Raw genomic sequence first — 25,152 nt, forward strand, 5'->3', positions numbered from 1 at the left:
TCATTATCAACAGGAAATTAATTTTATTTTTAAATCTGAGGGGCGTGAACAAATAAGGAGACTCCTACCCTTGGCTGGCAAACTTAGGTGGTGGCCAAGGTCAGGGGAGAGGATGACAGCAGGGGGTGGGTAGGAACAGGTCCAAAACAAAACAGGGGGAGGCCCTCATCACTCTGGTGCGGCCTCCATCAAATACCCGTTCTCCGGAGCAAGATACCCATCACCTCCCTCAGATTCCATGTACATGTCTCGGCTTTCATTGCCCAGACCCTCCAGCCCGTTGTCCTGGCCGCCACCACCCCCACCTCGGGCCTCATCCCTGCCCCGTTCACCACCCCGCTCCCCCCGCTTGTGCTCGCGATCCCGGTCTCGGTCACGGTCCCGTCGCCGCTCCCGCTCGCTCCGGTGGCTCCGACGTCGTTCCCGGTCACGATCTCGGCCCTTCTCCTCTGGACCATCAGGGCCATCAGGACCCAGCTCCCCAGGAGGCCCATCGTCAGGAGGCGCATCGCCGGCCTCAGAGGGCTCTGCCATGTCACCACCACCTCCACCACCACGCAGCTCCTCCTTGCGCTCTCGCTCCCGTCGTGCCCGCTCCCGGCTCCGGCTACTTCGCCGCTTCCGTTCCCGGTCCTTGTCTTTGCTACGCTCCCTGGAGCGCCTCCGCTCCTCCTTGTCGCGACTCCGTGAGCGCCGCCGCCGGTCCCGAGAGCGGGAGCGTCGCCGTTCTCGCTCCTTGTCTCGCTCGCGGCTTCGTTCCCTGCGCTCCCGCTCGCGGTCCCGGTCTCGGTCCCTGTGGGGCAGCGGGGAGGGGCCGGGCCTGGATGAGGTGGGCAGAGGTTTGTGGCAGGGCTCCCCCACGTGACCACCCCCATCCCAGGAAACCGGCTGCCCAATCTTACCTCTCATCATAGCGGGAAGTATCGTCCCGGCCGGAATGCCGGATGTTCACGTCGGCCCCGCCTCTTCTGGTCCCACCAAGGCCACCTCCTAGGGTGGGAGCAGGCGAGAGAGGGTCAGTCTGGGCAGGGCGCGGAGGGAAGGGAAATGGGCACTGAAGAGCGAAAGGACGGACTGCAGCCACACTACAAAAGCCACGCTTTACAGACACGTGAGGACTTTCACAAGGTGCTAGCTGGGAAACACCTGCACTCAGACTCCAAAGCGCATGCCCCAGCCTCCAGATACAGCAGAGCCTCGCACACCCTTCCCACACAGCGGCCGCCTCACACCGCCCTAAGCCGGTAACTTTTTTCTTTAAAAGATTTAATTATTTGATAGAGAGCATGAGTGGGGGTGGGGCAGAAAGGGAGAAATAAGACTCCCCGCTGAGCAGGGAAGGGGCTCTACCCCAGGACCCAGAGATCACGCCCTGAGTTGAAGCAGACACTCAACCAACTGAGCCATCCAAGCGCTCCAAGTCAGTGACCCTCTGAACTGACCTGCCTCAAAGCCTCCAATGGCTTCGCACTGCCCACCTTTCAACCAGGGGCCCCCGGTTCTTTACGTTCTGGGTGGTCTCAATCTCCTCGCAGCCTCTGCCTTTCTGCCCCTGTCTGCGAACACTCATCTCTCCCTAGAATCTCACCCTCCCTGGGGAGCTAACTTACTCACCCTTCCTGTCTTAGCCGGAGCGGCACTTCCTCAGGCCTGCCCTGACCTACCGGACTCAGCTGCCCGCCATCATACACTCACAGAGCATATGAGCCTCCTGAAACTTCCGGAAGCGAAGCTCACATTTACACACCTGTGCCAGTTAAGGGGCGCCTGCCCTTCCTGGCAGACTCTCAGCACCATCAAGGTTGGGACTGACTGGCTCTGCTCACCGTAACCAGCACGTGGTAGAGCAGCCAAAAGATTAAAGTCTAGTGCTAAAGTCAGGTGACTGACCCAACGACTCCAAGGAGCAGGAGACACCTTATGCAGACAGGAAAACAAAGTCACTTGCACAGGGCCTTGGCAACGAAGGTGCAGAACCGGGCTTGGGCTCCCAGCCGACTCCAGAACTTCCCCTCTCGTGCCCCTCTCTGCACCACTCGGACTGGAAGAAAGATTCAGTGAGGCAGGCCCGAGTTTCATATAAGGAAATGGCTTCTAGCAATGCCAGTGAAAAAGGAGAAAGACTGCTTGAAGAGCAAACATTCTAGGCGGGAGAGACCACTGCCAAGCATCTGGAATATCACAGGCAAGGCGTAGCACAGGCTACTGTCTCCCCTTTTCAGGTCACGATCCAGCTGTGGATCCCATCATCTATCGGATGGCTTGCAACCAATATATTAAGAAAACATAATAAAACAACAGAACATAAAATACTAGTACATATTCCCTGTAAAAAAGATGATTATTGCTCACAGAACTTTTGTTCTGGATGCTATTTTTCCAGATATATATTGGGTCAGGATGTACTGCTATCACCAAGTCTGAATGCCAGCTGAACTAGAAGACTCTGAGATTCCAGAATCCTACAAGTGCAAACAGAACACTCTGAAAAACTCACGCCACCCTAGAGAAATGAGGGAAGGTAAGAAGCCCTCTCCTGTCTGAGGCTCAGCAGGTGCATGTGTGGTCTGGGTTACCCTGGCCAGGCCAGGATGAGAAGAGTGACGGGGAGGTGGGAGAAGAGCAGCAGTCCCGCACCCGCCTGAGGTGTCAGCCAGGGTAGGACCACCTCTCTCGGAGAGCCGTCACTCACCCTCGCAGGAGCAGGTCCTTCACAGGCCTGAAAGGATGGCAGGACCGGCAGCCCCAGGTCTAGGCCCCACGCTGAGCCCCTGAGATCCAAGCACCTCAGAGCACAGAGACGCACCCAGGACTAGGGGTAAAGCGGAAACGGCAGAGCAGGCACAGGGCCTGTGCAGGGAAGCACAGATGAGACCAGTCTGCGGGGAGAGCAGACAAGGTGGACGCGGGCTGCAGGGACGCCAGGGGCAGCTCTGGGCAGCTCTAAGACCCAGCCGCCAGGTGTACGGGAGGACCATCACACATGTCTGGGCTCCAAGGGACTCCCAGGATTCTTTCCCAACAAGGCTCCTTTGTGCTTTAAAAACCTCAAATGTGCTTTTAATACTTGCAACCAAACTGACCGTGACCGACAGGCTGAGTAACAATCAGAGACAGACAGAGGCTGTCCACGTCTTGTTCCGGACTGAAAGCACAGTACACAGCTGGTAACCGATGAATAAACAAAGGAGCGAGAGCTAAGACTATATGGGTGACAGTGAGACCTTCAGGAGCCCTACTGTGGGCCAACTGCCAAACTAGGCATCCTGTGCTGAACTCAGTGAACTTTGCAGTTACCCCGACTTTCCAGGATCAAGGGAAATGAGGCAGGAAGAAGGGCAAATGCACCAATTAGTAAGTGCACAAACTGACATCTGGTCTCAGACTCGCCTCTCCAAGCCAGTGCTCCAACTCATCAATGACCCAGAATGAGAAGACAGCCATCAGGAAGGATGATGGTGACAAGAGAAGCCGGAGGGAGGGAAGGGTATGATGAACAGCCAGGCAAGGCGAAAAAGGAAGGGAAGATAGGAAGCAGCAGAGGGATGCAGAAGGGGGTGAGGCCCACCAGGGCGCAGTCCCGGCAGGAAGTGCTCACCTAGCCGCCGGGGCCGCCAGCCCTTCACAGTTCGGCCCCTCTCCACATCCACAAGGACTCTCCTGCCATCAATCTTCTTGCCGTCTGCGTGCTTGTAAGCGGCTGCAACAGACGTGGGGAGGGGGGAGGGGGAGGAGTCCCCAGAGGGTCCTCTAGTCAGGACAGGGCCCAGCTCTGTGGCATCCCCACCCGCACGTCCCCATCAATGCACTCTTTGCGCTTGCGCACACACACACACACACGCCCACCAGCTAGGCAACTGACAGCCAGACCAACCCTCTCCCAAACCAGGAGGGGCCTGCTCCATCTTGGCACCTGTTAATCACCCCCCAATTGCTACTGGGGGGGAGCAAGACCATCCCAACCACCATACCCCTGGGCACCCAGGCCCCTCCTACTCCCATTTGACAGAGCAGCCCCCTCCTGCCCAGGCGGCCAAAGTTGCTGCAAAGAAACTGGAGGTTAACTTAAGGCTGGACTCTGCTGTGGGGGAGGGCTCCTCCACAACCCCAGGCATGCACCCTAAACCATCATGCTGGGGCAGGAGGCCCAGCTGGGCCGCTCTGCACCCCAGTTCACACCGGTTTTCCTTTTTGTTTTTTTGTGTTTTTAGGGGTGGGGGGCGGAGGTGAGCGTGGGGGGGGAACAGACATCAGAACAGAAAATGAACCAGAAAAGGGTGGGAGAAATCTTTAGGAGATGGCAGGGAGCAGAAGGGTGGGTTATGGTGCTCCCAGGGGGCCTGGAGGGGCCCCCTACAGCAGCTGGGGGAGAGGGAAAGTGGAGGGAGGCATGGGAGGCGTGCGGTGCTACCGACAATTCCTGCCTTACCTGAGCCGACTGACAGCCACCCAATCCCAGTCCCCATCCCATCTCTCCCTCCACACCCCCAGCTCAACACATGCTGGGAGGCCAACCCCAGCCGGAGCCTCTCGGGATGGGTGAGGAGTAGAGGGGGAGATTCAGGGAGAGGCATGTTCCTGCTCTTGGGCAGGGCACAGTGATGGGCAGGCCTGATCCCGGGCCTGTCTCACACGGGGCGTCGGGAAGGCCAAAAAGGTCTCTTTCCCACCCCCAGCCCTGGCCTAGGGAGTTGTCCTCAACCAACCACAATACCCTGCCCCGCCCCAGCCCTCTCCCACCCAAATAACAACCAGAGGAAGAGAAAAAGGTGCCATTTACCGATGCCGGCCTTGCGGGTGTCCAAACCGAGCGGGATGGGGGGGGCTCGGCAACTCCTGGGGGCCTGGCGAGGAGGCGGGCTTCCCGGGGGGGGGGGACACGGGACCGCTTACCTGGAGCCCCCAAGCTTACCTGAGCACGCGCACAGACCCCACACCCACCACCATGGGGTCAGCTAAAGCTACAGGGAAGGGAAGTGGGGGGTTCTAGGGAGCCACAAAGAGGGAGAGGAACCACATCTCCTGCACCACCTGGAGACAGGTAGAGGAAGTGGTGGACCCCAAAGAAACCTCATGGAAGCCTTGAAAGACGGGGGAGACAAGGGTTAACGTCAAGTCTAGGAGCTGGTAAAGCCCGGGGACTAGCTTGTTGAATTTTTAAAAAGAAGGCTGGGGAGACCTTAGTGAACCTGTCCGCCCTTACCTTTCCCAGTAAAGTCCACACTAAACTAAGCACACGCCCCACCCCCTCGCAGCACATAGCAGGACTTTTCCACCTCGAATTCCACACTCCCTCCCACCACCTGCCACTCAAAAGGCTGGCACACAAGTAGACAGCCTGGGGGGGTCCAGGAGATGGAGTGCTGCCCGTGATTTGAGGAAGAGGGGCCATTTGGCCCCCAAACCCAGAGGAGGGTAGTGGGGGAGAAGGGATTTAAGGACTGGGAACACAGTCAAGCAAAGGAACCCTGCTCTGGTTCAGTATCCCCAAACCCAGAAAAGGCCCAACCCAAGAGTACCAACAAAGAAACCATGTGACATGTGTACTTCTAGGCTTCTCTTTCTCTCCCTCTCTTAGGTCTCTAGACAGTGGAAGGGTCTTAAGTAAAATCTGCAACACCTTCAGCTGCTTGCAGCCTGTCACTCGGTCCCTCCCACACCCCAACCCCCAATTCCATGCACTCTGCAGAGCCGCTGGCCACCACAGCCCTTTGGCAAGCCTCAACCATGATAAGGCAGACAGAAAAGGGGCACAGCACCCTGAGTCTAGCAACCAAAAAGATTCTCCAGGGCCACCACAGTGACAGCCCCACAAAAGCACGGGGGCCAGGAGCAAAGGGTTGAAGGGTTCCCCACGGAGCCCTCGCCCTAGTGCGCCCGGTCTGCAGTATTCCTGTAACCCTGCCGCTGACGCCATGAAGCCAGTTTAAGTCAGGTTGAGTGGAGCCCAACCGGAGAGGCTAGCTGCCTTTCCCATCAGGGCTCATCCTTCCCTTCCTGGGATCAGCAAGACTATCAGAGAGCATATACGGACTGGGGGAAGGGTCGGCAGGAGGGACAAAGGGCACCCAAACAAGGAAAGGGTTCTGGGTGCGGGGAGGCTGAGGGGGCAACTGGGAATGGGAGGAGGGATGCCTCACTGCTCCTGAGCTGCCTGGCTAAGCTGGGCTGGTGTGCGGTGCTGAGTGATCTTACCCATGATACAAACCCTTATACCAACCATACACTGAGGTGTTGTAAGGGGAGCGTAAGCATCAGCTGCAAGCCAGCTGCGTGGTGGCTGCAGTGACAATAAGAACAGTCAATTAATACGGCGGCCCCTGGACACGCCGCAGCCCTGCCCGCCCCCCACCACCCGTCCCTGCCCGTGTGGACGCCGCCGCAGCCTCAAAGGGGGCTTTGGAGAGGTGGGGGCAGGCGCTAAGCACGCCTACCAACCCACTGCCCGCTGAGGAACAGGGTGGGGGGCCAGGGGTGGGGAGGCGGAGGGTCGGGTGGCCCAGCCCCAGCGCTGCTGAGGGAAAGAGAGGGCAGGTTCAAAGGCCAGTCCTCATTCCATCCTGGCCGGCCCCCAATGCTGGTGGGGGGAATGGGGAGAGGCTCCCCAAACATCCGACCCCTCCCCCACCTCCAGCTGGCCCCAGCCCCCACCCAGTTCCCTCCTTGCCCCTGAGGTTCAACGTGTGACACTTACCTCCCCAGGTTCACACACACACACACGTTGTGGGGGATTTTGGTTTTTGTTTTTTAAAAAACACGTATATAAAAAAAAAAAAGATATATCAGAAACAGAGGGAGGAGGAGGAGAGACATCGCTAATGTCAGGTTTGGCAGGGTGGGGGGTGGGGACAGACGACGGGAAGGGGCTGGGCAGCAGAGGAGAGAGAGGGTCAGAGCGCAGGGCTCAGGCCGGGAGGTACTCACAGTGCATGTCTCGCTCATGTTCGTACTCGATGAAGGCGTAGCCTCGGGGCTTTCCTGACCGCTTACTGTAGACCATGTGTATCTGGGCGGAGCCGCAGGTAGAAATCAGTTCTCAGACTAGGAAATCTCACCCCTTCAATCATCAGCCTGTGCCAAAGGCCCTGGGCTGGGTGCTGCCAGCGACAGAGGCCTCAGACCCTCTCCCTGTCCTCAGGAGCCCAGAATGACTGTGGCTCTCACAGCGCCGGGCTTGGCAGTACGTGCGCAATAATCCCCAGCCCTCGCTAAGGCCCAGAGCGCTCATGGGACTTTTCAGTGAATTTAAGACACATTGGTTAAACATAAAGCCTTCTTCTGAAACAGGAGTCAGCACACACATTTACACTTTTTCTCTGAAAGGCCAGACAGCAAGTACTTCAGCTGAGGGCCTCAGGGTCTAACTACCGGACTCTGCCTTCAGAAACAGCAGCCACAGACAACAGTGAATAAATGGGCTCGGCTGGTCACCGACAAGCCTATATTTACAAACAGTAAGTTTGTAGTTTGCCTACTCATACCCTAAATCAACAGAAAGCCGCCTTTTTTTTTTTTTTTTTTTTTTTTTTTTTTTTTTTAAAGATTTTATTTATTTATTTGACAGAGAGATCACAAGTAGGTAGAGAGGCAGGCAGAGAGAGAGAGAGAGGAGGAAACAGGCTCCCTGCTGAGCAGAGAGCCCGATGCGGGACTCGATCCCAGGACCCTGAGATCATGACCTGAGCCGAAGGCAGCGGCTTAACCCACTGAGCCACCCAGGCGCCCAGAAAGCCGCCCTTTCTGCTACCCAAAGCCAGCTGCGTGTTAGTGCACTCAGAATGTGAACGCAGGCCGTGGTCTCTGAAGCCCCAAAATAACAGGACACATCCTTGGGGCCAGGAGCCGGCCTTCTCCCTCCCCTCATCGCGCCCCAATTCGAGTAGCCAAAGCCCCAGTTCACTCACTCTTTTGATGGGTCCGTACACCTCAAACTCTCTCCGGAGCTTCGATTCTGTCGTGTCATAGTTCTATCGGGAGACAGACACAACGTTAAGACAGAGAAGTGAACCATCCCAAAGCCCTCAGAGCATTCCAGGACTTAGTCTATTGTCCTTTGTCCCACACTCAAGCTCTTAGCAGCCCAGGGATCTAGGCTCCTCTGGCGCTCCAGGGACGGGGAGCTGCAGACTCACCACTCTAGCCACAAAGAGAGTCTTGAAGGCATCACCCTGAGCATTGGGATCATTGTGAGGGTCCCCTGCGCAAGAAGAACACAATGTGTAAGGACTGAGTGTCCACAGCCTCACCCAGCAAGACAGAGACACACAGATGGGCAGAGGCCCATTAGATAGAGGAAAACCGCTGGTGACCTGGAGACCTTGGGCATGCTCCTCTCTCCAGCTGCCTTAGAGCACGGTGGCCCTTCTGTGAGTAGTCAGTTTAAGCTGACAGGGGAAGGGGGAGGCTGACCTCAAGCTGACTGGGCAGGACCACCCTAAGTGCCATTCAGACCTATACATGCAAAGGCTCCAGTCCCTTCCAGGGGAAGACGGGGCACCTCTGTGGAGGCAGCCAGATAGCCACTGGTGTGTGTGTGTGGGGGGGAGCTTTCCTCCATCACCTGCAGGGCCCCACTGCCACCCGCTGGCACAGCTCGCAACTACAGCCCGTGGGAAAACCTTAGCTCAAAGGCCGGGAGAGGGCCCCAGAGAGGCAGAGCCTTGCTTTCTTCCCTCTGTGCCTCAGGGAGAAAGCCAGGGCACAAGATGCTGATCAGATTCTCTGACCACAAGGCCACGGAGGAATAACCATCTCTGCAGACAGGAGCCAAAATCTACTACAGAACCCATTCCGGAAGGGATTCTGAAGGCTCAGGCCCGGGAAGAAATCCTTTTCAGACTATGGTGACCCAACCCCACACAACAGCCCTCGACTCCCGCCAGGGCCCCAGAGGCACCCTGCCCAGTGCCCAGCGGAGGCGGTTCCTCCATGACACAGTGCCACCCTCAGGAACAACCTGCCGTGTTGTAGGGGAACAGGAGAAAAGAAACATTAATAATTCATTGCACATATAATCAGGCCCCGACACGAGGATTCGTCATCTGGCAAATGGAAACAAAGCCAACCCCTGAAGCATGGAAGAGGAAGAAGCATCAGAGCAATGAAGAGGCCAAGCCCGGCTTTACACCTCAGCCTGACCTCACAGGCCGGGGGTTCTAACTACCAGGCTCCACGCTGAATGTCCAGGCACCGGCTTCTCAGGAAGATAGTCCAGGTGTTGCAAAAAGCCAGCGAAATAAAGTTCCAGATCTGTTTCCTGTGAGATGGCTATACTGCAAAGTGCAAGGTGACTTCAGAGAATTTACTAAAAACCAACAGAATGAGCCCACATTTAAAGGAATAACTACCTGGAAACTGATGGCAGACTTTGAAGACAACCCCATCTTTGCGCCTGCCCCCTTAAGCTGCTCACCCTATGTCACCCCTCCGCGCTGTCATTTTCTGTGCCCTGGTCTCTAGGTCTGCACCAGGACGCTCTCATCCACTCATTTAACAGGTACCCATTAAGGACTAGTGAGTGCCTGGAGCTGTCGTTAAGTGTCCAGGATTTCACAGCAAACCGGACCAAAAGAGAACTGTGAGATCAGACACAAATGCAGGGAGGCTGACCATCAACAAGGTAAGGCAACCATTTAGTTCTATCAGACAGTGACAGACCCAGGCAGGAGAGCTTTAAGTGGAAAATCAGGAAAGACCTCAGTGGGATGAGGGCACCTGATCGAAGACCCAGAAGTCTCAGGGCAGCAACAAGAAATGCATCTGCCAACACCAGGCAGTAGGTGGTCGAACAGGTGCAGAAGGAATGCAGCAGAGGGACGGACGGACGACTGACTGCTGCCTGGGGGAGTGGAATTCACGGCGGGCAGCGTGGAGGTGCCCAGCAGCACCACAGGTACACTGTGGCAGGCTCTGTGGTTCCTGCTTCCGCGAAGGGCCCATGAATGTGACTAAAGGCAAAAGCTAGTGCAGCCAGCCAAGAGCACCCCTGTACCTGAAAAAAGAACATGTCAGCACAATGACGGCAGCAGAGAACTAGAGCTGGTTGGCAGGTCACCAGTGAGCGCTCCATCATGCTGGCAGAGAAATTCTGCCTTTGGGAAATCCTTGGCTAAAGGGCTGATCGAGGTAGAACCCTGAGCAGGGGCTCAAAGAACTGTACTGTGTGCTGGAGAAACCTCATGAGACTTTTGGGTTGGGGGTGGGGGAGTATTTCAGAACTACAGTAAGGGGGCGCCTGGGTGGCTCAGTGGGTTAAGCCTCTGCCTTCAGCTCAGGTCATGATCTCAGGGTCCTGGGATTGAGCCCTGAATTGGGCTCTCTGCTCAGCGGGGAGCCTGCTTCCCCCTCTCTCTCTGCCTACTTGTGATCTCTGTCAAATAAATAAATAAAATCTTAAAAAAAAAGAACTCTCAGTAAGCATACTAGGCCTCAACAATTCTTGATTTTCCTTGTCTTAAAAATATGAGTAATAACCTCTGCCATGCCTTGAAGCTATGAGAAATCAATCATAGAATGCAGACCAACTGCTTTAGAAAGGACAAGGTCCCCTTGAAGGGCAGCTGTTTACTGCGATGAGAGACAGCATGCTTCAGCAGTGGGAACAGAGGCTCTCGGAGAGACGCATAAAAACCGGAATGTACTTGATGCATGCTTTTTTCTTTTCAATTATGCAAAAGTCCAAACATGTAGGACTGCAGAAAACAATACAATGAACCATAGAAATCAGCTTCAATTATCAACCTTGGCTATCCGTTTCAAGTGCACCCCAATCCCACTGAGGTATTTATTTTTTTAAAAAGGGGGTTTTTGGGTCGCCTGGGTGGCTCAGTTGGTTAAGCAGCTGCCTTCAGCTCAGGTCATGATCCCAGCGTCCTGGGATCGAGTCCCACATCGGGCTCCTTGCTCCGCAGGGAGCCTGCTTCTCCCTCTGACTCTGCCTTCCACTCTGTCTGCCTATGCTCACTCTCGCTTGCTGTCTCTCTGACAAATAAATAAATAAAATCTTTAAAAAAAAAAAAAAAAAAAAAAAAAAAAAGGGGGTTTTTATTATTTGACAGAGACACAGGGAGAGAAGGAACACAAGTAGGAGAAGCGGGAGAGGGAGAAGCAGGTTTCCTGTCGAGCAGGAAGCTTGATGCGGGGCTTGATCCCAGGACCCTGGGATCATGACCTGAGCCAAAGGCAGACGCTTAACCCACTGAGCCACCCAGACACCCCTCACTGAAGTATTTTAAATCAAACCCCAGATATACCATTTCTGCCTCTAACAGAGACTTTTTTTTTTTTTTAAGATTTTATTTATTTATTTGAGAGAGAGAGACAGTGAGAGAGAGCATGAGCGAGGAGAAGGTCAGAGGGAGAAGCAAACTCCCCATGGAGCTGGGAGCCTGATGTGGGATTCGATCCTGGGACTCCGGGATCATGACCTGAGCCGAAGGCAGTCATCCAACCAACTGAGCCACCCAGGCATCCCTAACAGAGACTTTTAAGAAACCAGAACCACCACACTATTGCGGCACCTTAACCCGTTACTTCCTTAACTGAAGACCCAGTACTCAAATGCCAATTGTTTCAATACTGGATTTTTAGAGTTAGCTCATTTAAATCCAGATCCAAACAAGTTCCACCCACACCACGTGGCTGACAGAGCTTTTGATTCCTTAATCCATAAGGTCTGGCTTCCTGCCAACCTCCCTTGTCATTTAACTGGTTAAAGAAACTGTGTTACAAGTTTGTTGTCTATAATTTCACACATTCTGAATTTGGCTGACTGCACCTCTGTGGTGGTGGGGTCATTTAACACAAGACCCCATTCCTAAAGGGGGGAAAATAACTTCTAGGGGGACAAGTGATTTACCCAAGGTCACTTGGCTGCAAGGGACAGAAAGAGGGTTAAAGCGCAGTGGGTTAGACTGCAAGGCCTGTGCCTTAACAATTGAGCGAAAAGACTCCCAGACTAACTGGGGCCAACAGTTCCGTGTGCCAGGTCCTGTGCCAGGCTGGGGCCATGTAAGTGAGCAAACCCCATCCGAACCCTGCTCTCTCGGGGCAGTCGGGCAACTCCAGTGAAGAAAGATCCCCTTCAAATCCCCCACGCAGACCGAAGTGACCAACCTGCAGTGGGTCTTGGGGCTTTCAGCACACACTCCACCTGAGCAAGGAAGTCACAGCTGAACGGGGATACCAAGGGCTGCTACAAATAAACCAAGGTGTCATCACAGACTGGGGGAAGAGTCTGGGCAAAAGCCCAAGCCCTTCCGGCAAGAATGAGGCAAAGAAGAGGCAGCTGTGGCTAGAGCCCGAGGGGAGCATGGTACCCAACGAGTCTTAAACAGTGGACAGGAAAGAGACTTTGGTCTTTATGCCAAGAGCAAAAGGAAACTGTTAGAAAAGGGTAGAGAATGGACACCTAGGTGGCTCAGTGGGTTAAGCCATTGCCTTCAGCTCAGGTCATGATCCCAGCATCCTGGGATCAACCTCCTGGGAATCCCTGCTCAGCAAGGAACCTTCTTCTCTCTCTGCCTCTCCCTGCCACTCTGCCTGCTTGTGTGCTCTCTAACAAATAAATAAAATCTTAAAAAAAAAAAAAAAAAAAAAAGTTAGGGTGCCTGGGTGGCTCAGTTGGCTAAGTGTCTGCCTTCAGCTCAGGTCATGATCCCAGAGTCCTGGGATCGAGTCCCACAATGGGCTCCTTGCTCAGCAGGGAACCTGTTTCCTCCTCTGCCTGCTGCTCCTCCTGCTTATACTCTCTCTAAATAAACCTTTTTTTGGACACAGAGAGAGAGAGAGAGAGAGAGAGAGATCAGAGAGAGTCAGGCAGAGAGAGAGGAGGAAGCAGGCTCCCTGCTGAGCAGAGAACCCAATGCAAGGCTTGATCCTAGGACCCCGAGATCATGACCTGAACCAAAGGCTGAGGCTTAACCCACTGAGCTACCCAGGTGCCCCAAATAAACAAAATCTTACCAAAAAAAAAAAAAAAAAAAAAAAAAAGGTTAGGCATCTGTATAATTGCCCTGAGGAAACATGCCTCTCCAGGAAATAAGGTCCAAAGAGACATGCTTCACGAGCCTCACAGGTGTAGAAGGAAAGCCCAAGTCTTCTGACTGTAAGGCCCTTCTCAGAACCATCTGATGCTGAAGTGCCCTTCTTGTAAAGTCTGGTTAATGGCTACAGTGTATCTGGTTCTGTGTCCCAATTCCTCCTATACCTGCAAGGGATGGAAAACTCCCATGGTCAAGGACCAGAAGTGGGGCTGTAACTGCCTCACTGCTTCAGCCCATGACACCGTGGCAGCCCCTCCATGTGCGCTCCCCAGTTGAGGGAGCCCAGCCCAAGGTCTCAAGGCTTCCTTCCTGCCAACCCAGACCCCATCCTAAACCAGTGTTTGGCCAACTTTGTGAACTAAAAAAGTGAACCATCCCACCTTCCCATATTAGAGTCCTGTGGTGGATCAGTGGGAGACAAATGCAAGAGCATTTGAAGAAGAGATGGGAGAGAAAGAGACACTTACACATTTTTAGCTCTGTCTCCACTTCCTGCTGTCGCCGCTCAATCTTTTCTCGTCTCTGTCAGGAGAAAGGGGTACAAATGAATACAGACAGAAGTGCCCTGATGTCAGGGAACATCCTGGAGAAAGTAGGAAAAAAAGATGTGGGGACAACAGGCAAAAATGACCTACCTTTCTCTCCATGCGTTCCTCCCGAGTTTCTGCTCGAGTCGGGGGAGGAGCATCTCGAGGGTCCTGGGAACAAGAAGAGAGGTGACAGGGTGGGAGGGACAGAGGTTGCAAGGGACACTGATCCAGAAAACAATAGATACCTCAGCCACTCACTGCCCCCTCCATACAAGAAACATGGGACATTTCCCAGGCCAGTGGAAGTGAGGTGGTTTCAAAGATCAAAAACACGGGTCTGTGGACAAATGCTATCCACAAACCTCTGCTGGTCTGTGACAAGAGAAGTACAGAAAATGGAAGAATTCAGAAACTTCTACAGTAACCAGATAGAGCTGCTTTACACCCACCGAGCTTAATAAAAATTTGATCTTTTGGGGCACCTGGCTGGCTCAGTGGGTTAAAGCCTCTGCCTTTGGCTCGGGTCATGATCCCAAGGTCCTGGGATCGAGCCCTGTATCGGGCTTTCTGTTCAGCGGGGAGACTGCTTCCCCCCACCTCCCTGCCGCTCTGCCTACTTGTGATCTCTGTCAAATAAATAAATAAATCTTAAAAAAAAATTTTTTCTATCTTTTATTCTGTAGTCTTTCTTTAAAGGTACAGGAAAATCAAAATCATTCCATTGTAAACATAAACATCACCCTGCAAAAGATTTGTCCTTTATCACAGAAGGCGAGCAGGACCAGGGTCGAAGCAAAAGGAGCTGACAGTGGAGTCCAGAAGCAATACCCAGACACCTTCTGATGGTCAGGGTAGTTCTCGAAGGGCTCACCAACCGCTCATTAAACTCTGCCACATAACCTACGCCATCTAGGGTGCCACAGGCCTGCAGCCACTAAATTAGTTTAATTAGCTAATAACATTTTCCCAGGACCGGTTCACCAAGGGCGGCAAATCCTACTGAAGAACCAGTCTCCTGTTATCTCTCCTCTACCTTCAGTGGCCCGTTCTTACTTGATACCAGAACTGGCCTCCTCTGACTTCTGGCTGTGTGCCAGCCCTTCTCAGGTGTGCTCTGACCCACCTCTGATGTTGTCACCCGCAGTTTACAAATTAAAAGACGGGAGGGAGGCCCAGAAGCCCAAGCCACGTATTTGTGTTTACCCTGCAGTTAGAGCTGAAAATCTCAAGCCCATATGAACATCATTCTATTAATAATAAAACTGGTGACCATGGTAACATCGATGATTGCTGACTACTTGAAGTCAAGCCCTGTACCAAGTTTTGCAGTTAACTCCCTGCCAATATTGTGAGAAAAATACTACTACCCATTCCTAAAAATGAATACATCAACTAAGAGAACATACCACTCGCCCAAGGTCACACAACTGATAAATCGTGTGAGCCGAAGATGGCCTGACTCCAAAGCCTGAATCCTCAACTGCTAGTTCCTGAATTTTCAAAAACAAAAACAAAAACAAAAAAAACAGAAACAAAACAAAACAAATCCTACAAGGAATACAGTATCAACACTATTTAAGACAGGATTGGAAAAAGTGAGTCCCCTGCCTAAATCGCACGGCTAGAAAATGGCCAGAAACCAGACTCCCAAATCCAGCTCTGCAGCCCCCTGAACCCAAACCATTCCAAGTCTGCTCAGTGAACTCACCTCAAACTCTCGAATGTAGGGCGCAATGCCACAGTAAGGTTGGTTGTGGTGTTTTTCATGTGGCAGTTTCTCCAAGGGTGGCAGGTATGGGATAGGGTCACGGGGAGCAAAGAGGGCCAGAAGGTTGGGTGGCAGGAACTGGGTCATCTTGCCAAGTCTGAGAGCAGAAGCAGGACAGGCTTAAGTTAGGGTGACCGGGTACTGATGAGGCCCCTACCGTCCCCTGACTCCCAAGAAAAGAGAGATCCAGGAGCAAGGTCTCAATATAAAAAAGGTTTTGTAAGAACACGGGAGTGATCCTAAGGCTCAGTCTGAAAAAGAAACCAGGTGGGGGGGGGGGGAGCGCTGTGTGAAGGCGGGGTAAAGCCGCTCATGGAAACAAAGACTGAAAAAGAGTTTCTGAGGAGTTAAGTGTTAAGAGTCCCGAGCAAGGGCCTTGAGGCTGAGAGGTTCCCTGTGAGCGTGCCGGGGCGGGGGAGGGGGGAGGATCAAGGATCCTTACAAGGGAGGGCCCCCTCCCCACCCTGGAGAACAGGTTATGGGGGCGGGAATCGCAGTAAGTCCCAGGTCAAGGAAGGGGCTCAGAGGCAACAAGCCCCTCGAGCTAGGGGCTTGTGGGTAATAGATCCAGGCCCCCCACAGACGAAAGGAATTGTGGGTAAGGGTCCAGGCTGCCGAGGCGGCGAGGGAGAAAAAGGCAACACGCCGCAAGGGCCTGTGGGTAAGGGGCCGCGGGAGAGCTGCGGAAAGAGGGCCCAGGTGCCCAGAGGACTCTGGGTAAGGGGTGCAGAAAGGTGCGGTGGCGCGGGAAAGAGGCCCGGCCGCGGGGAAAAGACCGGGGCCCACCGCAGGGAGTTGTGGGTAGCGGCTCCGCACCCGATGAGGCCACTCAGTCACACTCACCCGCCGCGCGGCGCCCTCCTCGGCCTGGCGACGGTCCGGGGGCTCGCGGCGGCTGCGGCGGCCCCTCAGCAGCAGGGACTCCTGCTCTGGCTTCGACTCCGGCGGCGTCCGCGTCCGTCTGCCTCCGTCGCCCGCCCAGCGCGCGCACCAGGCCGCTGCTCACGAGCCCGCGCGGCCTCGGCTGGCGACAGTGGCAAGGGGTGGAACAAGTAGCAAATCCCTCCGCCGTCCGCGCTGCGCACGCGCCGCTCGATTAAGCACAACCCACACACAGGAACCTGGCCCTGGCGCGGGTACTGCGCACGCGCCGGGTCACTATCCCGCCCCCCCGGGGCGCCTTAAACTCCTTTGCCCCGGCGGGCTGCGGACCGCAGTGCGCACGCGGGTAGCGCACCCAGCAGGAGCCCTGTCCATCTTGTGCTCACGGCTCCAACCGCCTCTAAGCGCGAGACTCCTCGATGCTCCGCCCCTTTCTCCTAACACACTTCCCGGATCTTGTACGCATGTCTCTGTTGCCTTGTACGGTAAAATACCCCTCCGCCGCCTGGCAAAGAGTCCCTAAGTGAATGGTGTCATTACGTTGAAGTCCAACCTGCTAAATCAGTAACTGGTCTTCCGCCGGCTAGTGTATGCTGGGCACTGTTTGGGCTGTGCAGATGTAGTACGTGACTAAGGCGGTCTTTTTCCTCTTGGAGCTTACATTTTACTGGGGGAGACGATAAGGCATTTAAAAGGAATAAATTTCGGAGAGGGCCTTGGGCAGTGAGAGTGGGACTGTTTTAGAAAGGAGATAATGGAAGGTTCGTCTGGAGAGGTGAAATCCGATTCGGATGGAAGGGACATCTAGACGAGTGAGCAACAAGTGCAAAGGCCCTGATTTGGGACAGTTGGCAGGAATCCCAAGTTGTTGGCCGTGAGATCTGAGAGCTGGCAGCCGTGTTACGTGGGACCCTGTAGACCTGTAAGGAGTTAAGTGTTGTATAAGTTTTTCAGATAGATGCAATGGCTTGTTTAATAAAACCACGGCAGGGGCGCCTGGGTGGCTCAGAGGGTTAATCCTCTGCCTTTGGCTCAGGTCATGATCTCAGGGTCCTGGGATCGAGCCCCACATCGGGCTCTCTGCTCAGCAGGGAGCCTGCTTCCCACTCTCTCTCTACCTGCCTCTCTGCCTACTTGTGATCTCTGTCTGTTAAATAAATTTTAAAAAATAAAACTATGGCAGTTATTACAAAATTTAACTAACTTCATAGTTCAAGAAACATGTAACATGAAAGCACATACTTTAAAAATATCTTGACATTTGTTTTATTTATGTACGTATGTGGAACTCTGCCATATTTTTTGGATCTTATCTGTGATTCTGAAATTATTTCAAAACAAAAAGTTTAAGGAAAATGAAGCTAAACCTGCTTTATTTTTATGTTTTTTTTTTTCCCGTACCATGCGCAAGTAATTACTGTGGCACATTACCTCTGAATGTGTCAGTGGGTGCCTCCTAAGAATAAGGATCTTCTGCATAACCACAAAATTATTTTAACCCCTAGGAAATTTTCCAGCCCATATTCAGATTTTACCAAATGACCCAAGAATATCTGCATTGCTCTCTTTTAATATTGGATACACACACGCACACACAGACACCTTTTTTGTTGTTGTTCTTGGGCTTTCCCAGAGTCTGGACCAGTTTTCAGTAGAATGTCCTACATTCTGGATTTGTCTCATTGTCTCCTCATGGTGTTTAGTTTGTTCCACTAACCCTGTTTCGCTTGTAAAATGGAAATTGAATCTGAAGTTTTGAATAGGTTGAAGTTAAGCATTTTTGGCAAGAACATTTCCCTAGTAATACTGTGAACTTTATTTTGCATCACACTTGAAGGTCCAAAACATAAGATGGTCGCACTGTTCCGATGCTGAGTTTGGCCACTTGGTCAAGGACCTAACTACCAGATCTCTCCTTCTAAGAGTACATCGTTCCCTTGGTAATCTGGGTGGTAAAACTTTGCCACCATGCAAACACTCTGTTCCCCAGCCTGTCTCACTAGCCATTGGTAATCCTTGCCTGCAGCTGAGTACTACATGAGAGAGAGGCAGATTTTATTTGAAATGAAAGAGGAGAGGTGCCTGGGTGGCTCAGTGGGTTAAAGCCTCTGCCTTCAGCTCAGGTCATGCATGATCTCCGGGTCCTGGGATCAAGCACCGCATCGGGCTCTCTGCTCAGTGGGAAGCCTGCTTCCTCCTCTCTCTCTGCCTGCCTCTCTGCCTACTTGTGATCTCTGTGTGTCAAATAAATAAATAGATAAAATCTTTTAAAAAAATGAAAGAGGAAATAATTAAAGGGTTTTGATCAGGAGGACAAACATTTTTAAAAGATTTTTAGGGCACCTGGGTGGCTCAGTGGGTTAGGCCGCTGCCTTCAGCTCAGGTCATGATCTCGGGGTCCTGGGATCGAGTCCCGCATCGGGCTCTCTGCTCAGCAGGGAGCCTGCTCCCCTCCCTCTCTCTCTCTGCCAGCCTCTCTACCTACCTGTGATCTCTCTCTGTCAAATAAATAAATAAAATCTTAAAAAAAAAATAAAATAAAAGATTTTTAAGTGATTGCTTCATGGGCTATGGACAGAAAGAATGTAGGGAAGGGACTGAAGAAAAACAGGGAGATGGTTAGGAGACTGCATTTTCCAGGGAAGGGATGGTGTTTTGGACTGAGATGGTAGCAGTGGGGTGGAAAGAAGTGTTGGGGTTAGGGATATATTGTGAAGGTGGAGCTCACCCAGTAAAAATAACTCCTAGGGCCACCTGGGTGGCTCAGTCAGTTGAGTATCTGACTCCTGGTTTGGGCTCAGGTCATCAACTTGGGTTGTGGAATTGAGCCCCACATCAGGCTCCCTGCTCAGCACAGTCTGCTTGATTCTTTCTCTCTTCCTCTCCCTCCCCCCTACCCCTCCCCTCCTTTCTCTCTCTCTCTCTCAAATAAATAATAAAATTTTTTTATTTAAGATTTACTTATTTATTTATTTGACAGAGTTCACAAGTAGGCAGAGAGGCAAGCAGAGAGAGAGGAAGGGAAGCAGGCTCCCTGCTGAGCAGAAGGCCCAATGTGGGGCTCAATACCAGGACCCTGGGATCATGACCTGAGCTGAAAACAGAGGCTATAACCCACTGAGCCACCCAGGGGCCCCAATAATAAAATCTTAAAAAAAAAAAAAAAACAACTCCCAGATGGGACACTGGGCTGACTCAGTTGCTAGAGCATGAGACTTGATTTTCAGATGGTGAGTTCAAGCCCCACCTTAGGTATACAGCTTACTTAAGAAAACAAAAGAAACCAAACCAAAAAACTCCTAGAATAAATTAAGGAGACGAATAAATGCAACATGGAATCCTGGATTAGACAACGAAGCAGAAAAAGAACAGTCGTGGAAAATCTGTGAAGTTCAAGTAAAGTTTGTGGGATGATTGGTTAATAGTATTGTATCAGTGTTAATTTCCTAACAAATAATGGTACTATGGTTATGGAAAAAGACTTTTGCAGATTTTTGTGAAGGATATATGAGGACTCTGTGCAATATTTGCAACTTTTCTGTAAGTCTGAAATTAGTTCAAAATGCCACGTTTGAACATTTTAACATTCGCTTATTATTAAATAAAGGATTAAGTCCTGATCTACCTTCTCGGCACAATGCAGATGCTCGCCACAGTGTTGCTGCCATTAACTGATGCCAGAACTCTTTGCCAATAACTGGAATTAGAAAATGTTGTTAAAAAGAAAGACACGGGGCGCTTGGGTGGCTCAGTGCGTTAAGCATCTGCCTTTGGCTCAGGTCATGGTCCCAGAGTTCTGGGATCGAGCCCTGCATCATGCTCTCTGCTCAGCGGGGGGCCTGCTTCCCTCTCTGTCTGCCTGCTTGTGATCTCTCTCTCTCTCTGTGCCAAATAAATAAATAAAATTAAAAAAAAAAAAGAAAGAAAGAAAAGAAAGACACTTGGGCACCTGGGTGGCTCAGTCGGTTAAGTGTCTGCCTTCGGCTCAGGTCACGATCTCCAGGTCCTGGGATTGAGCCCCAAGTCAGGATCCCAGCTCACTGCGGAGTCTGCTTCTCTCTCTCTCTCTCTCTGCCTCTCCCCCTGCTTGTGCTGTCTCTCTCTCTCATATGAATAAATAAAATTTTTTAAAAAATGTTCTCCTGTGAAAACAATTGCTTACTTGTTGTTTGGTCAAAATTATGGCTCCATAAATAACAGTGGCTCTAGGGGCGCCTGGGTGGCTCAGTGGGTTGAGCCGCTGCCTTCGGCTCGGGTCATGATCTCAGGATCCTGGGATCGAGCCCCGCATCTGGCTCTCTGCTCAGCGGGGAGCCTGCTTCCCTCTCTCTCTCTCTCTGCCTGCCTCTCTGTCTACTGTGAACTCTCTCTGTCTACTGTGAAATCTTTATTTCAAATAAAGAAATAAAATCTAAAAAAAAAAAAAAGAACAGTGGCTCTGTTTCAACAAATATTTTTGAGATGATTGTCTAGAAAGCCACATTATGCAAATCAGCTTGTGACCTTGCTGAGTATCTGAACTGGAAATTCGGATACATTCAAAATTATGGCTTTGCTAGGGATGCTTGGGTGACTCAGTTAAGTGTCTGCCTTCAGCTCAGGTCATGATCCTCGGGTCCTGGGATCCAGTCCTGCATTGGGCTCCCTGCTCAGCGGGGAGCCTGCTTCTCTACCAGCCACTCCCTCTGCTTGTGCTCTCTCTGTGTCAAATAAATAAAATCTTTTTTAAAGGGGCGCCTGGGTGGCTCAATGGGTTAAGCTGCTGCCTTCAACTCAGGTCATGATCCCAGGGTCCTGGGATCGAGTCCCACATCGGGCTCTCTGCTCAGCAGGGAGCCTGCTTCCTCCTCTCTCTCTCTGCTTGCCTCTCTGCCTACATGTAATCTCTCTCTGTCAAATAAATAAGTAAAATCTTTTTTAAAAAGAGATCACAAGCAGGCAGAGGCAGGCGAGGGGGGTGGGGAGCAGGATCCCTGCTGAGCAGAGAGCCAGATCCCAGGCTCATCCCAGGACCCTGAGATCATGACCTGAGCTGAAGGCAGAGACTTAACCCTGAGCCACCCAGGCACCCCCAAATAAATAAAATCTTTAAAAAAAAAAAAGATATTAAAGTAAAGAGTCTTCTGACACAATTGTCTCCTGATGGGAAAAAAAAAGGACACCCTTCCACCCATCCACTTATCACACAACCCAGCAAGCCCATTCTTAACTAATTATTTAGGAAACCTGAAAAACATGTTCATACAAAACCATGTACATGGATTTTTATTACAGCTTTGTTCATAATTACCAAAAAATGAAATAGAACTCAAATGAACAGAACAACAAATGACCATCGGTCCATGGCTTAGAATAGTACCCACGGACACAATAAGAATGAACCTTTGATGCATTATGCCAAGTGACAGACTCCGGACTGGGTGATTTCATTTATTTGACATTTTAGGAAAAGCAAAACTGCAGGGACGGGGGTGGGAGTAGAAAACAGAGCCATGGTTTCCAGGAGCTGTTAGAAGGGAAGCAGTTGACTACGAAGGGCGGGAGGCAACTTTCAAGGAGTGCTAGAACTTTCCTATGTTTTGATTTGCACTCACAGTGATGTGGCCTTGTAGATGTTGGCCGGAACTCAGATGTGTACCCCATGAAGGGTAAATTTTATTGTGTGTCAACTCAAGCTCAATAAATGTGACAGAACAAGAAAGTTGGCTCCCCCAAATGTTGATTAATTATAGGCAGACAGGGGCGCCTGGGTGGCTCAGTGGGTTAAGCCGCTGCCTTCGGCTCAGGTCATGATCTCAGGGTCCTGGGATTGAGCCCCACATCGGGCTCTCTGCTCAGCAGGGAGCCTGCTTCCCTTCCTCTCTCTCTGCCTGCCTCTCTGCCTACTTGTGATCTCTCGCTGTCAAATAAATAAAATCTTTAAAAAAAAAATTATAGGCAGACAATAACTCTACAGTGGAGAAACCCAGCAGGCACTACCCTAACCAAGTGATCCAAGTTTCCATTGCCTGCAGTGAGACGTATCACATGCCTCCCATATGACAGGATGAGAAGGGAATTTCACCTCTGTGGTATCCTCCACTCCAAAACAAAAAACAAAAAAACACCTCTATAATCCCTAGTCAAGATAAAACACCAGATAAACAGAGGTGCAGTCTACAACATAAATGACCAGAATTCTTCAAAAATGCTAAGGTTGTGGGGCGCCTGGGGGGGGCAGGTTCAGACAGTTAAGCGTGTACCTTTGGCTCAGGTCATGATCCTGGGGTCTTAGGATCGAGCCCCGCATTGGTCTCCCTGCTCAGTGTGGAGTCTGCTTCTCCCTTCCCTCTGCCCCTCCTCGCCCCAACACAGGGGCGCCCCAAAAACTTTTTTAAGAAAAGTAACAAATGAAGATGTTACAACATGGGAATGAAAGGAATGATACAGAGGAATGGGAGAAACTGTTTCCTGTTGTTGCTGTAACAAATTACCACAAATTTAGGGGAGCCTGGGTGGCTCAGTGGGTTAAAGCCTCTGCCTTCTGCTCGGGTCATGATCCCAGGGTCCTGGGATCGAGTCCCACATCAGGCTCCCTGCTCAGCGAGGAGCCTGCTTCCCTCCCACCTCCCACCTGCCTCTCTGCCCACTTGTGATCTCTGTCTGTCAAATGAATAGATAAAATCTTTTTTAAAAATTACTACAAATTTAGTGGCTTGAAACCAAGCAAATGTATTCTCATTCTGTTTTGGTACCCAGTGGTCTACCACTGGGAGAGGGAGAAGCAGGGTCGCAGCTGAGCAGGGAGCCCCACTGTGCCAGTGTCCCAAGGAAAAGAGTGAGGCTGAGAGTTGCACGTGGTGTTACCCCCAAGGTGGTCAGTTGGTTGGGGGAGTCACCAAAACCTGGAGACATGGTCTCCATGAGCTAGGGAGTGGCAAGATTCAGGATTTATCTTGTAAAACAGGAAAGGGGTGTGGTTTTGGAAAAGACAATCTAGTTACAAGTTAGGTTTTTGTAGGATAATTTGTGGGGATATTGAAATTACTAGGGATTGGGGTGCCTGGGTGGCTCAGTGGGTTAAAGCCTCTGCCTTCAGCTCAGGTCATGATCCCAGGGTCCTGGGATCGAGCCCCACATCGGGCTCAGCAGGGAGCTTGCTTCCCTTCCTCTCTCTCTGCCTGCCTCTCTGCCTGCTTGTGATCTGTCAGGTGAATAAATAAAATCTTAAAAAAAAAAAAAAAAAGAAAAAAGAAATTACTAGGGATTAGGACAGTAGCTTTAGAATGAAGGATAGAGAACCTGGATCTAAAATCTTCCATGAAAGAGCTGGAGTGGCCAGAGGGAAAGGGGTAAGTTCAGTAGGGAAGGAGGGGGAAGTGTGTGTGGGTAGCTTGAGGTTCAAAAGAGCTGAGGGAGGGGGCGCCTGGCTGGCTCCGTAGAGCATGCAACTTTGGGCGTCGTAGAGCTTACATAATTAAATAAAAAAAAGTCAGAGTTGCGAAGGGAGGAAGAATGGATGGTCTGGAAGTGGCAAGGAGGAGTAGCCATTGCAGATAGGAGGGTGTAAGACAAGGCAGCAAGAAGGAGGGACCAGTTCACACAGAGTTCAGAGACCCACAAGGAGAGGGGTCTCTCTGTGGTCTCTGAGAATGACAGAAACATAGACACTGACAAAGGGAGGAGCGAGACCCAGAGAAAGGGACTCAGAAATCCAGAGGGATGGTGACACAGCTTCCCAGAAATTGCAGATGGAGGAGAAAGAGTGCCAGCATTCACAGGGAGTCATAACCTTGGTGTTTCTCTGCACTTGCCCAGCAGAGGGCGCTCGGGACACCCCCCCCCCCATTCCTATGAGTCCCGGTAACCGTTAATCCCCACCACTTCCCCCCAAGCCTATCAGATGGGGCTATTTTTGCGCGGTGTCATAGGACACCGGTGACTAGAAGGCCATCGTCTGTCTGTCCTTTGGTCCCTTCGAGTGACCCTGCGTCATCTACCCAGCCCACCCCACCCCCACCTGTTCCTGGCAGGCCCGGCCTCCTTCTCCGCTACCCAGGGCTCTAGCTCACGCTTCGCTGGGTCTCCGAATTCTTACCGAGAATACAGGTGGACAAGACCTTGGCGAGGGAACGGGGTGTGGGGCACACATGTTCATGGCTTGCAGCTGCTGTGGGGTCTCCAGGACGGGACAACCACCAGGGCAGTGGCAGAGCCGACCTACAGTTACGGTGAGATACGACTTGAGAGACCCTGAGTCTTCAAGCGCCTGAGGCGCTTGAGACAGAAACTCGCAATACTAAAGGAATACAGGAAAAGAGACCCAAGGGGAGCCTCAGGGAAACCCAGGGACAGAGATACAGAGTGCTAAGAGATAATGAAAAGAGATCCCAGCAGAGGGGAGAGATAGAGACCAAGGGAGACAGATAAACTGAGACGAGCCCCTAAGAAAGAGTCAAAGGCGGAGATCCAGGGACCAAGGCACAGACAACTGACAGACACATACACCCCCAATAGAGAGTCCTCTAGAATGGCAAAACTCAGAGATAACTGACCGATAGAGATACCCAGAGAAACAGCCCTTGACAGAGACTTAAAATGAAGACATAGGCAGCCGCAGAGACATACAGATGACTAGAAAGACGTGGAAGTTTGTGACTCCAACAGAGGGGCTCAGATATTCGTAAAAAAGACACGAGAGACACATGGGAAACCCGGAGAGACGCGGGGCCAAGGGAAAGGGGACTGGAGAGCCTGATGGGCGCGGGGAACTGCGGCTGGGGGGAAGGGGAGGGCACCCCGGCAGAGGGCGCGCAGCCGCCCTCTGCCCCGCCGGGGTCAGGCGCCCCCTCCCCCGCGCCCTGGCCGGACGGCCGGGCTATTTTTACGCGTGGACACCGGACACCAGACTGGGGCGGCGGCGGCGGCGGCCGAGGCGGGGCCGGGCCGG

The 25,152-nt window shown here is 52.1% G+C and overlaps 1 protein-coding gene across 3 annotated transcripts; it reads right to left on the reverse strand.

Moving 5' to 3' along the window:
- On the reverse strand, window positions 1-16,412 carry SNRNP70 (small nuclear ribonucleoprotein U1 subunit 70). 3 transcript variants are annotated; one of them, XM_004767353.3, is made up of 10 exons: window positions 16,185-16,412; window positions 15,282-15,438; window positions 13,679-13,741; window positions 13,511-13,565; window positions 8,133-8,197; window positions 7,905-7,967; window positions 6,925-7,006; window positions 3,599-3,700; window positions 903-990; window positions 1-793 (listed from the first exon to the last, which is right to left on the reverse strand). In XM_004767353.3, exons 2-10 carry the CDS (start codon window positions 15,426-15,428, stop codon window positions 169-171), a joined length of 1,290 nt encoding a protein of 429 aa, XP_004767410.1. In that variant the 5' UTR covers window positions 15,429-15,438; window positions 16,185-16,412; the 3' UTR covers window positions 1-168. The 3 variants fall into 3 exon arrangements, with proteins under 3 accessions (XP_004767410.1, XP_004767409.1, XP_044932983.1); XM_004767352.3 differs by having other exon boundaries at window positions 1-820; XM_045077048.1 differs by lacking the exon at window positions 16,185-16,412 and having other exon boundaries at window positions 1-820; window positions 15,282-15,460.
- Window positions 16,413-25,152: the final 8,740 nt, after the last annotated feature.

The sequence above is a fragment of the Mustela putorius genome, unplaced genomic scaffold (genome assembly GCF_011764305.1).
Source record: "Mustela putorius furo isolate JIRA1106 unplaced genomic scaffold, ASM1176430v1.1 tig00000196_pilon_pilon_pilon, whole genome shotgun sequence".
NCBI lineage: Eukaryota > Metazoa > Chordata > Mammalia > Carnivora > Mustelidae > Mustela > Mustela putorius.

Coding starts and splice junctions, on each gene's coding strand:
- SNRNP70 (XM_004767352.3), bottom strand. CDS start 15,428: ATGACCCAGTTCCTGCCACCCAACCTTCTGGCCCTCTTTGCTCCCCGT. Junction 3,701..6,924: donor ACATGAGCGAGACATGCACT/GTGAGTACCTCC, acceptor CGTCTGTTGCAG/CCGCTTACAAGCACGCAGAC. Junction 991..3,598: donor CTGGCGGCCCCGGCGGCTAG/GTGAGCACTTCC, acceptor CTCCCACCCTAG/GAGGTGGCCTTGGTGGGACC.